Source organism: Geospiza fortis, unplaced genomic scaffold, assembly GCF_000277835.1.
Source record: "Geospiza fortis unplaced genomic scaffold, GeoFor_1.0 scaffold182, whole genome shotgun sequence".
In the NCBI taxonomy this organism is placed as follows: domain Eukaryota; kingdom Metazoa; phylum Chordata; class Aves; order Passeriformes; family Thraupidae; genus Geospiza; species Geospiza fortis.
In genome coordinates this window covers 1,343,147-1,360,388 of record NW_005054367.1, presented here as the reverse complement: position 1 = coordinate 1,360,388, position 17,242 = coordinate 1,343,147, and the positions used below count along the sequence as shown (strand labels likewise).

Here is a 17,242-nt window from a genome sequence, read left to right as displayed (position 1 = left end):
ATTAATAATGTAAAAACTCATTAAAAAGATAATGTAATTAAAATGTTCTGCTCTTAAGGAAGCACAAGTTGTTTACCCCAAGATTTTAAAACCATTAAGGTTTGTGGTGTGTGCAGAGGAAGGCAGACTCCTGCTCTCTATTCCTAAATCAGGTTTTCCTCTTTCCCAGGTGATGGTGGGGACAGGCTTTGTGCAAAGTGGTCCATGACCCTGTTGTCATGTCAAAATTAATCTGTAACCTCTGTGTGTGTTCATTACAGGGTGGATGCTTGAGAGAGGAGGATAAGGCACAAGAGTCTGGGACCGGTGGAATGGAGGCCTGATGTAGATGGAAAGATGGGTAAGACCTGGATTCCCCTGGAGAATTAATTTTCTGCAGCCTGATAATTTTGGTTGGGACTACCAAGTGCCAACAGACTGGGAGAAATTGCTAAGATGCTCTGACTATTACATTGCTTTCTAATTTATGTTTAGCATGTTAGCGGTGCCAAAATTGGACAAATTTTCTTCTTATTCTGAGTGTGATCTGGTGGTCATGTTCTAGGTGGAGTCTCTGCAGAGCATCTTCATTCCCTATAGGTTTTCTCCCAAGGAATTTTCTGTTTCAAACAAAGCTTGAATATATTGCTTTTCTAAGTGGTGACCTGGATTACTTTCACCTTCTCCCTCTTCTGCTGGAATAGTTGTGTGTCAGATGCTCTCTGATGCTGAGGGAAACTTTATTAGGTGGGAATTACTTATAGTTCTGGAGGTACATCATCATTTTGATCTTACCTCTAAAGATAAGGGCTTTCTCCTAAAGAAAATTCTTTATGTCAGGAATTGGGACCACTTGGAAGTGCCTAAATGGCTTCCTGACCTGGTGACCCAAGAAAGGAGAAGAGATCTTGGAGGGGCCCTTCTTGAAGCTGAGCACTTCACTTGCAGTATTTCCACAAGTTCACCCAAAACTTTTCAGGGATGGCTGAAATGATGCTTTAAAGAAGAAGAATTAAAAAGGGAGATATGTGTTAAATTTAGGGTTTGTTCTTGCAGATGTGTAGAATCACAGAATGGTTTGGGCTGGAAGAGACCTAAAAGATCATCTCATTGAAACCTCCTGCCATGGCAGGGACACCTTCCACTGTCCCAGGGTGATCCAAGCCCCATCCAGCCTGGCCTTGGGCACTTCCAGGGATCCAGGGGCAGCCACAGCTTCTCTGGGAACCTCTGCCAGGGCCTCCCCACCCTCACAGGGAAGAATTCTTCCTAATACCCAGTGTAAATCTTCCCTCTGTCAGTTTGAAGCCATCCCCCACTGTCCTGTCACTAACTACCCTCATAGAAAGCCTTGTACAAACGTGATTCAGAGTTTGGTGGTGGTCTGAATTTGGAAAATGAAAAGTGTGGAGCCACTGCCACACCTTAAGTGTTTATTCTCCCCTCTGGAGAAAGGAGAAGAGTGGTATTTACCCCATTCTGGCTTTATGTGTTGTTTTTGCTCTTTTCTCTGTTACCTAGAAGAGAGATTGTGTGGGAAGAGAACTAACTTAAAGCTATGTTAAAAAAAAGAAGAGAAAGTCCAGATCTGCTTCTTCAATATAAACCATGACAAATTTCAGTTTAAAATCCCTGGTGACTAACCCCAAAATTTTTTAGAAACATTTTCACTTTGAAGGCAAAAGCCACTGCTTTGTCAAGGCAAGGTGGGTTATTTTAACAAGGAAAGCTCAGATTTACCCTGAGCACCAGCAGGGAAGGAGTTGCTGGCTCCAGCCCAATTCTCAGGAGATTGTCAGTTTGGTGATTTCTTGTACAGAGAGTGGCTGGTAGATCCTGCTCAAGGTGCCTTCAGCCTGCCAGCTGCAAATGTAATTTGGGTACACCAGGGCAGCATTAATTGTGGGAATTCTGTAGTGAAGAGAGGCACTGTGGCTGGTTTTGGGAATTTTTGGAGTCTTGTGCAGGTTTGGAGTTCTGCTTGCACTTGTGTGTGGATGGAAGGGGCTGTGCATGTCCCCTCACCACGGTGTCATTGCTGTGGCTCATCACCAGCAGCATCCCCACCTGTGTGGGGTTAGATGTGCCAGGATGGGTCCAGATGGGGTTAATTTGAGATCCCGAGTCTGCTCTGTGGGGATCAGATGGGTGAGGTGCTGTTTGTCCCCATTAGTGTCACTGGGTGGTGTTTGTCTGGGAAAGAATCACTGCAGCAGCTTTGCTGATGCCCAGAAATTCGGGCTAAATTTTGAGGGTTTCACTTCTCTCCCCCTTCCTTGTATATGTGTTTGTTTACTCCATGCTTTGGGATGAGGGGTTATTTTCAAGGGAAGTACAGAGAATTTGCAGTCACATCACTGATTTCCTTCTGGAAATTTCCTCTCCTTCCCTTCAGGGGGATGTGTTGGATGAGGTGATCTCCGACAGCCTGTTCTGGATCTACCTTTTTTTTTTTCTTTTTTTTTTTTTTTAATTCCTTTTTCCAGGATCCTGTTTATAGCCTGCTCAGTGTCTCAGGGTTCAGCACAGGACTGTTCACTCCCAGACATGTTCTAGGGAAGTTGCATGACCTTGCATGGAGCCCACAAGAGGGGAAGTGGGGACTTCTGGTGTCTCTGTGTCGTGCAGTGCTTGGACCAGCCCTGCTACCCTTGCAGCATCTCTCCATGGGCCAGCTTGGGACCAGCCCAAGTCCTTGGCACTGAGTCTTTTTATTCATCTTACAGTTCATTTCCAGCTGCAACCTCTCCTCAAGACTCTTTGTAATTTGGTCAAATGAGTGCTTATGACACTTTTAAAGGTGTCTGCATCTCCAGTGCAACACAGTGGAAAAATCCTGCCCAATAAGTATTAAAAATTGCTGTGTTTAAACATGACATCACAGCAAAAGTAATAGTAAAAAACCTGCACAACTTGGTACAAAAAGCACCACCTTGCCTGTTGCTCAAGTTTTATCATTTTTGTTTTAAAAATGATTTAAGCATTCTCAGCTGTGGTTATGAAATGTTGTGTGTGTGCCTGTGTGATGGTGATGATAAAAACTGCAGGAAGGCTGATCTGTTCTGCTCAGGGGACATCCATACAACTCAAAGGTTTAGGTTTTTAGTGCTTTGCTGGGCAGAGTGTGACTTTTGCTTCAGCAGAAAGGTCACCTGAGGTGTGGGAGCTGGGAGAGTGATGTTGTTTGTAGTATTGACTGGACAGTGTGTGTGATTGCAGGCTGGGCTGGCAGGAGGCACAGCAGCTTGCTGAGAGCTTGTTTGAGCAGCCTTGTCCATTCAGCCCAGTTCCTTGGGTTTTTTGGGGGCTGCTGAAGCAGAGAGAGCTGCTGGAGCTGGTGGGGGCAGAGCAGAGCTTGTCCCATGGGTGTCTCAGCCCTCCCTTGCTGTGTTTTCCTCATTCCTCAGCAGGCAGTGCTTTCACTCTTCACTCCCTTATTGCTCTTAGCTTTCCCTTTGTATGCTGAGAGCTATCCAGGAAGAATTAATTCATGTTGGATTGCAGCACTTTATGTTATAATAAGACACATCAGGCTTTCTGGCTCAGGTTTTGTTCTTTTTGAGAGGTGTGTGAGTTCAAAGGTGCCCATGGTCTCCTTCTCCCTTTGCTGGCACTGCACCCTTTGTGCTCAGGGCTCAAATTTAGGGTGCTCTGGGCAATGTGGGATTGGACCTGCATCACATCTGGGATATTGCAAAAGAATAGGAATTCATGGGCTCTGGGCTGAGATTTTGAGCACTGGAAGTCGCTGGGCTGGGGGAGAGAACGAGTTCTTTATGATCCCTCAAATAACCTTCAGAAGCATCAGAGTCAGTCAGGGGAAATAACTTGCCATTACATTTCTTTGCTGGGTAAACATTTTTCTCCTTTCAAGTGTGCTCAAGAGAGAGGTACAGGTTGTGGGGAGAGGTAATATCTTTTATTAGACCAAATGATAGAGGTGGAAAAATCCAGGCTGCCTTTTAGGCACGTAAGTCCTTCTTCAGAAGGAGCCAATTTTAAGCTTAGCAGGGAAACTGCTGGAATAATTGGCCCAAGTTTAATTCAATTATGTTAATCCATTAGAGGAAAATTAGTGTTTGTGGAGCAAAGGGCAGATGTAGCAAAAAAAGTTGTGGAAGTTTCTTGTGGGTTGAGAAACCTGGCACCTTTGAAGTGGTGAGGAGTAGCAGAGCTACAGGCATGCAAAAATCTTCTTAAATGTGGTTCGTTTTGCTTTTTAAGACTCCAGCCCCTGCTTGCAGCTCTCCTAGACTTTAATTCATAAAAGCAAATAAGAAACAAGGGGTTTGTCATGAGCAGTGTTGGGTTTAGGGCTGGATTGCCATGAGCAGTGTTGGGTTTATGGCTGGATTGTCAGGAGCAGTGTTGGGTTTATGGCTGGATTGCCATGAACAGTGTTGGGTTTAGGGCTGGATTGTCAGGAGCAGTGTTGGGTTTATGGCTGGATTGTCAGGAGCAGTGTTGGGTTTAGGGCTGGATTGTCAGGAGCAGTGTTGGGTTTAGGGCTGGATTGTCAGGAGCAGTGTTGGGTTTAGGGCTGGATTGTCAGGAGCAGTGTTGGGTTTAGGGCTGGATTGGCAGGAGCAGTGTTGGGTTTAGGGCTGGGCTCAAAGATCCTGGCTCCTGTTTCAGCATCCCATTCACTGCCTGGGTGAGAGGGGCAGCAGCTGCTTCCCCAAACTCTTCAGCAAATCTTCCCCCACCAAAAGCCCCCCAATTCCAACCCAGACAATTTCCCCATTAGCCAAGAAGAGGTGAAAACTCTGAGGTGGCTGCACCTCCATGGGTTGTGCTCCTGAGCTGCTGGAGGTGGGGAGCTGAGAGAAGGAAGGAGAACGACTGTCAGGATGTTTTCCTGGGGGAAAATTGGCTTCTTAGCTGGGCTTTGCCACTCTCCAGGCATGTGGGGATGTAGAGGGTGTGAAAAATGCCAATCACTTGTTTTTAAAATTTTAAAAGTTTAGTAGTAATAAAATGGTTATGAAAATAGTAATATAATTAGAGTAATAATAATTTGGACAATTTGGATTAGGACAATATGAGACTATAAAAACAAAGAGTTACAGATGTCTGGGTACCTTTTTCTGGGCAGCACAAGCCCAAAAAAGGACCCATATTAACAGAAGATTAACCCTTAAAAGCAATAACCTGTTGCATATTCATACACCTCATACATGATGCATAAATTCCATTCAAACACAGGATTCTGTCTGGGCAGTGTCAGCTTCTTCCTCTGAATCCTAATGGTGTCCTCATGGCTGAGCAAGGCAGGAAGAAGTTCATTTCTTCTGATAATGGAGCAATAAGTTCTCTTTCTCTGAAAGATTCAGGTGTCCTGTGGCTGCTATCTCACTGCGAGTCCTTTCTTTAAAAAAAGTACCCCACATAGCACAGTTTCTACTTTAACCTTATGTTATAACCTAAAACTATATTTAACACGCTACTAAAAAAATTAATACAGCATTACTTTCTAACACAACACATATAATATTCATTGTAATATTTGCCAAAAGCCAATCATAAAATACACATTTTTCACAGGGGCACTCGTGGTGATGAGTGTGCCCAGGGATGGGCAGTGGAGTGGATCAGGGTGAGCAGAAGCTCTGCCAGTGGCTCCTCTCCCCTGGAATTTTACTGTGCAGGGATGGCTATTTTGGGAGTGGAGGCTCGTGGTGAACCACAGATGTAACCTTGCTTTCCCTCCCTGCTGAGCTAAACCAAACACCTTCTGCATCCCAAGTCCTTTTCCATTGCAGAAGTCCCTGGTGAGCCTCTGGGCTGAGGGAACATGGGCATTGTGCCATGGCACAGCTTGTCAGGAGAAATTTCTTGTGTGATTTGTGGCCTGACCACTGAAACTCCCACTTGTGATCAAACTTGCCATCCCAAATGCTTTGGGTTTGGTGTTCGTGAGGTACTGATCAGTTGGGGTTTTAAGGGCACTGAGGTGCAGTCCCAGCAGCTTTGCCTTTGCTTTTGGTTTTTCCTGGGGAAATTCAGAGGGCATTGAAGTTCTTCATGATCTCACTCTGGCTCTGAAATGGGTTCTGCCATAATACACAAATTTATGTGCCAGTTTAGTCTCTTTTGCTGTTTTCTCAATGCTTTCATTAATTGACTGGAGCCTTAGCATGTCTGTATTACATTGGGGATGTTTGCTTGTTTGTGTGCAAGAGTATTTTGGAGACTGGTTGGGTTCTGGCATTGGTGATTTGATTTAGTTATATATGTGATACATATATAATTAAATCCAGTAGTACTATTTTTAGTACTATTTGTACTAAATAATTTTAGTATATTATTTTAGTATATTTAGTAATATTTTTAGTATATTTTTATCAAATATAACTATTTTTTTTATCATTTTAAAAATAACTGGCTTAGCTTTTTTAAAACAGATTTTTGCCTTCCCCTCCAAGCCCATTCCTGAGCTCTGATTTCTTTACTATTTTGTAGGAGGGTGTAAAAGGAAGGGTTGTTTTTGATCTAAACACAGTGTCCAGTTCGGCTATGCAATTTTTCCATAGGAAAATTGCAGGAATTCAGTTTTACCCCCAAGAAAAGGGGTATGTGGGATAGTGTAACTGTGCCCTAAACCCACAGATGTTCTGCTGGGCACTTGGTGTGATGGACCTCTGTAGCTGTCCAAAGCCTCTGATGGGTTTGGTTTTTGTTTCTTTTCACAAAGCAGTTACTGATGGTGCTATAGAAGTGAAATCAAAAATCCAAACCAGTGTCATTTCTGGAGAGCAAGAGTTGACCACCAGTTTGTCAGGTTGAGAATCAATAATCTCCTCTACCTCTGCCCCCTTTAGCATCATAATTCCCTGAGAAGAAGAAATGTGCTTGCAAAACCCCCAGCACGTCACAGCGCTGCTTTCCTGCGGGAGTTTGCGTGTCCTGAGCTCAAGGCATCAGTGAGCAAACTGCTGCCAAGAAATCCAGCGTGTCAGGAGGGTCTTCCCTCACTTCCTCCTGCATGATTGCTCTGCTCAACCTGCTGGGCTGTGCCCTGCCCTTGTCCTGGCCAGGGCTGACCTTGGCATCCCTTGGGTGGGGCTGCAGGAGGGAGAGCAGCAGGATCCAGCTGCTGCTGGGGAGCCTTTGCTGCCTTGCAAAGGGAACATGCTCCACTGCTGTGGCTGCTCTGGAGGAGGGCAATTGGATAATTTTTCTCTTTATCAGGCTCTGGACATGGCTCCAGACAGTGGCAAAATGCTTTGTGCATGAATTTATGGGGAGCTTTGTCTGGATCTCACTAGGTGGGTGCAGGCAGCGCTCTGCTTGCCACAGATCATTCGCAGACAGCCCTTCCGAGGGGGGTGAATTGCACAACAGCACTTGTGGCTGCCTCTCAGTGTGTCTGGGTCCCTTCTTTGCTTGCTTGGGAGGCTTTTGTTACAGTCCAAGTCAGGCTGCTGAGCCTCTGGCTCACTCAGCTCCTTCCTATTGACCGGGACAGTCAGTGGTGGTATTTAGTTACTGATTGAGCCCTTCTGTTACGAATCAGACTAATTTCATTTAGAAAAGACCTTTGATATCATCAGGTCTAGCTGGTTTGGTACCTTGGCCCCTGGTGTCTTGTGGTCCTGGATGCTGGTGGCTGCAGCTGCCTGTTCATGGTGTTTGCAGGTACTGCAGAAACCCCAGGGCTGGGATTTTCTTTGTCTCCCAGCTTCTTCCCCCTCTGGCTTTTGGAGAAAAGGCAGCATTTATCTTCACCAGCAAGTTCTTTGATGTGTGCTCTCACATGGGTGAGTGTTGTCCTGTTCCCTGGGCCAGGAAAGGCCTGGCCTGGTCTGACTCTGACCTTCTGGGAGGGCAGTGGGCAACCCAGGTGGCTGCTGGTCTGACAGATGTGGAGTTCCACTGGAACACCTGGGCCAGGTTTGCTGTTAGCCCCTGCACACACAGCAAACAGACATGAGAAGGTGCTTTGGCCACTGAACATTACGTGCTTCTTTGCTGTTTCCTCTTGATAAAAAAACAACAGCAATAACAAAGAAAAAAAGGACCAAATAAAAAAAAAAAAAAGAAAAAAGAAACAAAAAAAAAACCCTGGAAAGAGCTGCAGAAATGAATGAAGTACCACTCTAGTGGCAGAATCTGTGTATTTCCATTTACTAAATGAAGAAGGGTTAAAAAGAGATGAAATCACAGTCTGTGAGTACCTGGAGAAGATGTGGAGTGTCTGTTAATAGAGGGCTCTCCAAGATACAGGGCTATTAAGATCTAATGAACAGAATACAAAGCAAAGCTGTGTTCTCAAACTGGAGTTGAGATGTTTTTACAGAGAGGGGTTACTGGAGTGAGTGCATGAGCTCTCCAGCCAAGGCTTTCTGAAGAGGCTGTTCTGTTTGATTCCAGGTCAGGGCTGGCATGTGGAGGCTGCTAAATGAGTTGCTGTGCCCTTTGTATGCAGCCAGGAGGGCCAGATCAAGTTAAGTCTTCTCTGAATTTAAGCTCCTTTAGCTCTGGCTGCAGACTCGTGTGGTCTTGAGCAAGGCTTTTGTCTGTCTGTGATTTCTGTCCATCAAATGAGGCATCAAACCCAGCCCATCTCCCTTTGTGACAGTGCAGCTGGAATTCCAGCAGGACAGGGGCTGCCCTTTGCAGGAGCTGAGTGGTGCCAGGGGAGTGAGTCTTGTCTTTCAGTTCAGGGTCCCTTTGCTAAGTGATAAATGTTGTATATAGTTGATCCAAAAATTGTGTATTTTCAAAAAAACAGCAAAAATGAAAGGCTGGTGTCTCTTCTTCAGCATTGTCAGTCATCATCATGTGGCTCCATATTTATTTTCACCGTGTTTTATTACATTTCAGTATTTTTGTCACTATATATTCAAAGTCTAGCCCATGAATGGGCTTTTACTGAAGGAGACAGTGATTATTTGTGGCTCCCATCCTCTCTTCATCCCCCTCAGCTTTCACAGAGCTCTCCCCTCTGCCTGGGGACATCCCCAGTGGCTGCATCACCTTCTGGAGAGGAGGGTGCTGCTGCTGGAGTTTACCCAGGCAAGTGCACCATCAGCACCAGGGCTGTGAAAAGCCCACTGGGATCTTCACAGTGCTCACAGCTGCGGTTTTCTCTGGCTCCAAGTGCCTGCAGGGCCCTGGGGCTGTGTGCTCCAGCCTTGCTCAGGAGTGACTCACAATATTCTTCCCTCCAGAGCTTTCCCCCCACTCTTCCCAGCCCTGGTTCTGCCTGGTGTGTGTGTGTGAGAGGCCCAAATCAGAGCTCACCATGTTTTATAGGATCTGCTTTGCTTCTGTGGGCTTCATCCAGCTGCTGCCTTTTTTTTTTATTATTTTTTTTTTTTATTTCAGTGTTGAAGGAAGCAGCTTCATGGAACTACCATAAACTGCCTCTTAGCAATGACCTATTAGTGCAGCCAACAATAACAGCAGTGTCTAGACCATCTGAACACAGCTAAATTATTCCTTTGTCCCTTCTTCATTTGCTTTCTCTCCTGCCTCTTGAATTGTTTTGGGTGGTCCGTGTTGACCTTCAGGCTTTCTACTTCTCCCTTTTCAAAACTATTTTTTTCATCTCCTTGAGCAGTGAACTTGCTGTACTAAGACTGAAAGTGCAGGTTCCTCTCTCCCCCACGCAGGCTGGAGCCAAGGCCACGTAGCAGCCCTGGAAATGTGTCTCTGAAGGGCAGAGATGTGTCATCTGCTGCCTTTTTGGTGTCACTCCCTGGTTGATTTTGCCAAGTAGCCAAATGCTCCAGATTGACAGAATTCCCAGAATGACCAGGTTGGAAGAGACCTTCAAGATCATCGAGTCCAGCCCAGCCCCAGCAGCTCAGCTAAACCCTGGCACCCAGTGCCACATCCAGGCTTTGTTAAACACACCCAGGGATGGGGACTCCACCACCTCCCCGGGCAGCCATTCCAGAACTTTATCACTCTTTCTGTGAAAAACTTTTTCCTGATATCCAACCTGTATTTCCCTTGGTGCAGCTTGAGGCTGTGTGCTCTGGTTCTCTCAGTACCAGATTCACTCTGGTAGTGCCTGGAGCTTGCAAGTCCAAACATCTTGCAGAACTGAAAACCTGATGAGAGAAGGAGGCATTCTGGTTTTGATAAAGGATCCTGCCAAAATGGATGAGTGTATTTTAATAAAAATATAAACCCTGTCTACTGGAGCTTCACTGGTCGTTGCTTCTTGGGAGTGCTCTTGGCTTTCTGCTCCTGTGTGTTCCTCTCCTCTGTGTGGCTGTGGATATTTCCCCCCACCCCCAAACCCCTGGGAAATTAATATCTTCTGAAACATCTATTATTTTTGGTTGGAAGTGATCCTTGGTTGGATGGGCTGGCAGTGTGATCAAACAAGCTTTGTCACAGGAAACTGATTTAAAAAGCACAAAATTAAGTGCGTTGGTGGAAAGTAGAGAAGAAACAAATGAGTTTCTATGAAGGGAAACAACTGAAATCTGAGGATGGAAAAAGAGACATTGGAGACAGAGGGACAGTACTAAACACAATTTATTTTTATGTTTCATTTTTGCTGTCTCTGTAATCAGCTTTTCTCTGTTCTGCTCTTCCATGGTAGAAATAATCCTGTTTTCATGTTGTGTTGGAGATCAAGTGGGATTTGTTGTACAATTCATCCTGTCAGCCCACAGTACCTTTAAGTGAATTTGTGCAGAACGATGCCAGAGTGGAGCTGGGCCAGGAGCTTGTTCAGGAGCAGGAACCTGAAAGATTTCCAGGAGTCTCCCAAGCCCACAGAGCTCCAAGGATACTTCATCAGTGTTGTGCAACTCACAGATGTTCTGTTCTGGAGCCATGGCAGAGCCTGGGGAGGTGTTGGCTGTGCTGCCTTCTCGCAAGGCTGAAGAATATTTGGGTCCTGCCAGGGCTGGATCAGGAGAAGAGGATTTTTCCTGTCCCTTGGGCAGGGGATTCCTGACAATTGGCATGTGTCCCTGGGAGAGCCATCCATCCTTCACCCTCTCCTGACTCAAACCCAGCCAGAGAGAGAAGGAGCAGCCTGTGACACCCCTTTTGCTGGAAGGGCTTGGGAGTGGCATTTGGATTTAATTATCCAGTTCACTTCAGCGCTTGTTTGAATTTTGACTGCACTGGCTGAGCTGGCTGCATCTTTCCATGGAACAAAGTCCTCCACCCTTCTTGGGAGTCAGCTGGGAGACCCCAGGAGCAGTCATTAGGATGGGCAAGAGGTTCAGTCTGGAAAGCATCAGTCCCTGAGCAGAGCTGTCCTGGAGAGGACTGGGAAGTGTTGGTTTTGCAAGAGATGATGCAAATTGTGCTGCTGCTCAGAAGTTGCTTCAGAGCCTGGTGTGGGGGGTTTTGTTTTGAGCAGTTGAGGCTTTGGTCATTGCCTCCCTGAAATCACAGCTCTCTTTGGAGTAAAAACACACTGCTGAAAGCAGCTGGAAAATACTTAAGAGCACATAGAAATACATTAGTTGAAGGAAATACTGTATTTCTGCTTGTGCTTAAGTCGTTTTTCATCCTCTAGCAGCAGAAAACAACCTTTCCTGCTTAGATAGGAAGAAGTTTTCTTATCTTATTTTGCAGCAGTGATGTCATGGAAGTGGATTTTAGCTTTTTGACAATCAGCACTCATATTTTGTAATTAAAAATGCTTTTCAGAATGCTCTTTTGCATTAGTTTCTTAGTAGATAAAGGAAGGAAAATGCTGATTTGACAGTCAAATACAAGAAATAGCTTCTCTTTAATTTTTTTTTCTTTAGTACCTGATTCAGGACAGCTGGAGCTCAGTTTTACACCACTTATTCTATTCAGTTGATGTTTGGGTATTTCTGGACACCAGCTGAATTTAAGCAGTAACTGAAAGTGAGTGGATTCTCCTTGCTTTGCTGTGTTTGGAGAGATGCAAAAAGTCACTTCTGGCAGAGATTTTTAGCCTTTCTAAGAAATGTGACTTACCATGGACTGGGTTTGCAGCGCCACGAATTTTTAAACATGAGTTTGGTGGACTCAGAAGTCTGTTACAAAAAAAGTTTTGGCAAGACTGATGTGCAGATAGAGGAGGAAGACAATGTGATACAAACCAGGGCCCTGGTGGGTTAAGCAGAGATTCCTCTCCTGGAAGATGCTGCCAGGGGGGTTTGGAGGTGGGAGAGGGGTGGGGAATAAATTGGGTGGTTTGACTGTGCCTGCTGGCCCTGGTGGCCCATGGCATTACAGATTGTGTTTTGTGTCAAGCAGTGCAGGAAACTTTTGTTGTCACTCTCTGGAAAAAAAAAAAAAAGGTGAGGGGCACTGTAGAGATTAAAGCTTTGGTGGAAAATTCCTGGAGGGTGGCGTAAGGGGGTTTTGTTTTTGTGGGTTTGTTTTAGCTCATCCCTCCCCCTGTTCCCTCCCCCTTCAACAAAGAGGAAGAAATAAAAAAGCCTTTTTTTCCTTTTTTTCCCTTTTTTTTTTTTGTGTGTGTTGGGTATTTTCCTACTACAAAATTTGTGTGGAAAACTATGCTTGTCCCAGAGGTCCTTTCCAAAAAAAACCAAAACAAACCAACAACAACAAAAGAAAACCACCCCAAACCCAGACTTTGGGGACATTCTTGATGTGTTTCTTTTTTGTTGTTGGTTTGTTTTGTTTTTTTTTTTTTTTTTTTTTTTTTTTTTTTTTTTTTTTTTTTTTTTTTCCTTTCCCTAAACTTGAAATAAAAATTATCTTGAGTTTTTTCCTGTAGCATTTCAGGTTGTGCTCCCTGCCAACCCTCTGGAAAAACATGCCTGTGCTTTTATAAATAGGGAAATTTGGGAGGCAAAAGGGGTTACATTTTCATGTACTTACGTATGAATTTTATTATTTTATCAGTTGTATTGTTAATATGGATTTACAGATGTATGTTTATATATTAAATATGTATGCACACATTGCCTACAAGAAAATATTGGCTTTTTCCTAAGAGCTTGATGTAGGCATGGGAGCTCATTTCTGAGCTCTGAAATGTGAGACTGGATTTTAAACATTTTCCCCCAGTTTTTCCCCATATTTCTTTAATATACTCTGGGAGCAGAGCATGCACAAGAATTCTTTTTCTCACCTATCTGGGTTTTTTTGTAGCTTCATTGCTCACAAAACCCAGCAGGAGGAGCAGAACAAGAGGAGATGGTGTTTTATCTGAGCAGGAGGATCCAGGACATACACCTCCCTGGGAAAAGGTCCTCAGTGTTTGGGCCCAGTCCTGTCTGAGTTCATATGGTTTTTGTCATTTTTCACATATTTGTGGACTTTGAGTTAAATCTGCAGGCTGGCCTGGCTTAGGGGTGGTTCTGTCCCTGGAGACACTCATTTTTAGACAAGATTTGTAGCTGTATTTGTATTTTTTGCAGTAATTTCTGCGTGTGCCTACCATTTGCCTTGACTGTGGCACGAGCATGGGGTGTGCAGGGGGTTCTCACACCCTCCCAACAGTGTGCCCTGCCTTAGGTCCTGACAGGGTTCTTGCTGCTTGTGGTTGCTATTTTGCCTTCAACGCTTCATAGCTGCTTCAAGAGGCCACAACCACAGATGTTGAAGTGTTGAAAAAGAGGAGAGTGGTTTCAGAGCCAATGGTCCCTCAAAGTTCTCCTGTTACTGCAGAAATCAGAAATCCCATGAGGGTTCTCGGTGTCTTCTCCCCAGCACTGCTGAGTTTCTCTCTTTTCTCATGGATTCCTTGCCCTCTCCCCTGGTTTCTCACTGCTTCTGGTTTTGAGGGTCGGTTGTGGCTCTTGAGCACCTTTAATGAGGAGGGAGCAAAGACAAGGACACCTTTCCCTAGCCCAGGTTCCTCCAAGCCCCATCCAACCTGGCCCTGCACATGTCCAGGGATGGGGCAGCCGCAGCTTCTCTGGGCAACTGTGGCACGGCCTCACCACCCTCACAGAAGAAAATTTCTTTCTAATATCTAATCTAAACCTGCCCTTTTTCATTTTAATGGCATTTTCTTGTATCCATGTCCTTGTCAAGAGTCCTTCTGCAGTTTTCTTGCAGGCCCTTTCAGGTGGGGACAATGAGACCTCATTATCTGTCTCACCTGTGATGAAGGAACCTGTGGTTTCAAGACAGACTGGGCTGGGAGAGACTGTGATGTGGTCTTGGAATGCCTCTCTTAACATTGTGTCTTTTGATCCATTTGTGTTGAAAGTTTGTCTTTGCAGTGCTGTATTTTCACTCTGCGCATCCGAGGGCAGGGTTGCTTTCCGCACTTCAGTAGTCTCTTCTTTCCTTGCAGATGAAGAAGAAGCTCTGAACTCTATTATGAAGGATTTGGCAGCGTTGGGCAAGTGTGGGGGGCTGCTGGACAACAACAGGAATAAAAACAGTGTCCACTCCAACAAACAGGTATGGCTTTGCTTCTTCAGGCCACCCCAAACTCCAGCAGACCGCAGAGGAGGGCAGGGTGCTTGCCATGCTGGCTCAGCAGAGTTTAAATGTTAGAACTGAAGTTAACAAGTGCTCAGCACATCAGAAATAGAATCATTTTACCAAGCTAGGAGGTTTATGACCTCTGTTTGAAAAGCTGAAAGGAAGTTACAGGCATCCCTATATCACAGAGGAGCAGAGAAGGGTAATACCCCAAATTATTCACAAATATAACAACAGGGCCTGAAACTGGGTTTAAATCTCAAGTCTCACCTCAAGGCACTTCCAGCTGTTGTTTAGCTCTGAAAGTAGCAGAACTTGTTTCAGGCTGTGCAGCTTTAGGACTTGGATAAGTCAATTGTTTTCTATTGACAGCGTTAATGAAATACAATATTTATTATGTGCACATTTTGCTTCAGATATTTGAAAGACAGACTGCCAATTCTGAGCTGTAGACACCCAGGCTCTTTGGGGAGGAATAATGTCATTCTTATATAAAGTGTTTAATTATGAATTACTGCTGTTTATCTTTATGCTCCTAAACATTTTGGCCCTGTTGCACATTCAGAGTTGTTTTGGTGAGCAAAAAACATTGTCCCTTGAGCAATGTCAGAAATTATTTGCTGACATTGATACAATAGCTGAAGTGGATTTAATAGCATGTTTGTCTATGGAGCAAATAATATGGGAACGTGCAAGTTGTGAAGAAAGAATTCAGTTGTCAAAATAGCAAGGAAAAAAGGGAGAAAAAGATTGGGACAACTGGGAAGCTGCTGGAGAAGCATGGCAGCAAATCCACGTGGAATTCCACCTCTAGTGCCATGGTTTAGAATGAGCTTGCAGTGAATTCTGCAACTGCTGGGTGCCTAGCAAGGGAAAAAACAAATTATCATTTACTGTGGTCAGGCATTTTTTAATGTCACTTGTGCCACAAACAAAGCAGTCTGGGTGCAGGGAGGAAAAAATCCCTTCCAGAATCCCTGTGGACTCCCCAGCCACATGCAGACAAAAACACGTGCGCACGTCTGGTTTCAAAGCACGGCCTGGCAGGAGCAACTGGCCAAGTTGAATCACTGGGTTTGTGTTCAGCTCATGCTGAAAAAAGTCCAAGATGTTTACAGAAGTGACCAGAGAAACTCAGGGCTGGCTCCCTGCAGCTGCAGGAGAAGCAGAAAGCCCAGAGCAGCTTTGGATGGCTGCAAGGGCAGCATCTTGTGCACAGTGATGGGTGGGGACAGTGTGGAGCCAGCTCCAGTTGCTTTCAGGCTCCTCTTAAAACATTTGTTTTGCACGACGGGGGAAAATCCCTGCTGTTGTTTTTGAGACCTGGGCTGTTAATGTAGCACATACACAGTTAACCAGATAATTAATCAAAAATAAGGAAAATGGTAGTTTTCATTGATTCAGTTCTTATCTGCATGAAGTTGGCATCTTGCAATCAAATCCACACCCACAGCCCATCCACTCTGTGTCTTCATTTATAAATCACCCATGGAGGTATGCTGTGCTCTAATATCAGCTGCCAGCTGTGTTTAATTTTATTACAGGAATTTCATTATATTTTACTGTATAAGAATCAAACTTTCCTTCTTATTAGAGCACTGATGCTTACAAAAACACTTCCTCCTTCATGATTTTTCTTTTTATCCACAAGCGGAGCCGCGTGCTCAGGGTTGCTCGGAGCTCCCTGATGGAGGAGATGTGGATGGTGAGGATCCTGCTCTCCTCACACATCCGGAGCTGAGGGGTCAGACCAGCAGGTCCCAGGAGAGGGAGGGCGTTGGAGGATGTTGAATTGTTGCCTCACTAAATTGGACTGGCTGGAGCACGTCTGGCTCACGGCGCTGCGGGAGGTGGGGAGCGGCCAGAGGAGGCGGAATTAGTGGGAGCTTGGTTCATGTTTCTAGCTCAGTTTAATCAGCTTGTTTGGGTCACTTTTAGGGGTTTTTTTCCGTTGTTTTTTAGGACAGAAATTGATGTGGGGGAGAGATTGCTTTGGAAGTGCTGTTGTCATGCTTGCTGTTCCTTTGGTACTTGGTTTTCCCTTTTTATTGTTTGCCTGATCCTGTGATTTTTATTGTTTACCTAATCCTGTGATTAGGGTGGTCAGTTGGGCTGAAGGATGCCCTGCATAGTTCCCTTCTTGGGGGGGAAATGAGGCACAGGGCCATTTTGGTGATAAAATGTCTTCTTGGTCATCTAATTGTTGGTACCTCTCATGAGGCCCTGCAGCAACGTGCTCACATTGAACTACTTGGGTTTGGGAGTTCAGTTAGTAGATTAATAAAATAATATTTCTTTTTTCTGTGGAAAAATGTTTTTTCTGAGGCATGGGAATCCTTTGGTCAGTGTTCCAAATTTCCATTGAAAGACAGAGTTCACAACAAGAATGTCTTGGCTAACTAGCCAGTTCTCTGTGGCTTGCAGCAGTTTCTGGTACACAGAGAAGCACAACTGAAGTGCTATCTCATTCCTGTCTCCTGGAGGGCTTCCTCAGTGCTCTCTTGACACAAGTTTGAAAATTGAATCCTGCCAGATTGTATTCCTCGTAGGCCTGGGCCACACAAGAAAACAGCCTGTGGTTGTGTGTGCTCCAAAATGTTTCTTTCCCAAAATATTGATAGTTTTGCTTCAGTTCATCTTAAGAAATGAACATCCTTTGGCAAATTTCATAAGAATCTTTCTTTTCTTAGTTTTCTTCCCTCACAAATGAGTTTAGGGTGAAGGTTGAGTTTCTGGATGTGCAGTGCCCCATGGCAGAACAGGCTGGAAATTAGAACAGGACAAGGTGGCTGATTTTCCTCCCTTGAATTGCCCAGGCAGCTGGCAGCCGATGTGATGGCTGAGCTGGAATCCCCTGAGTCCTGGTCAGGTGTGGCAGGCACCGCCCTGTTCTGCCCCTCTGCCC

At 45.0% G+C, this 17,242-nt stretch overlaps 1 protein-coding gene across 2 annotated transcripts in view; it reads left to right on the top strand.

Moving 5' to 3' along the window:
* The first annotated feature begins 260 nt into the window (after positions 1–260).
* LOC102044243 (mitogen-activated protein kinase kinase kinase 3-like) overlaps positions 261–17,242 on the top strand; it is a 58,030-nt gene continuing 41,048 nt past the window's right edge. For both annotated transcript variants that reach the window (XM_031059752.1, XM_031059751.1), the window contains exons 1-2: positions 261–340; positions 14,204–14,313. In XM_031059752.1, the coding sequence (XP_030915612.1) occupies positions 337–340; positions 14,204–14,313 (114 nt within the window). In that variant the 5' untranslated portion in view covers positions 261–336. The remainder of the gene's footprint in view (positions 341–14,203; positions 14,314–17,242) is intronic.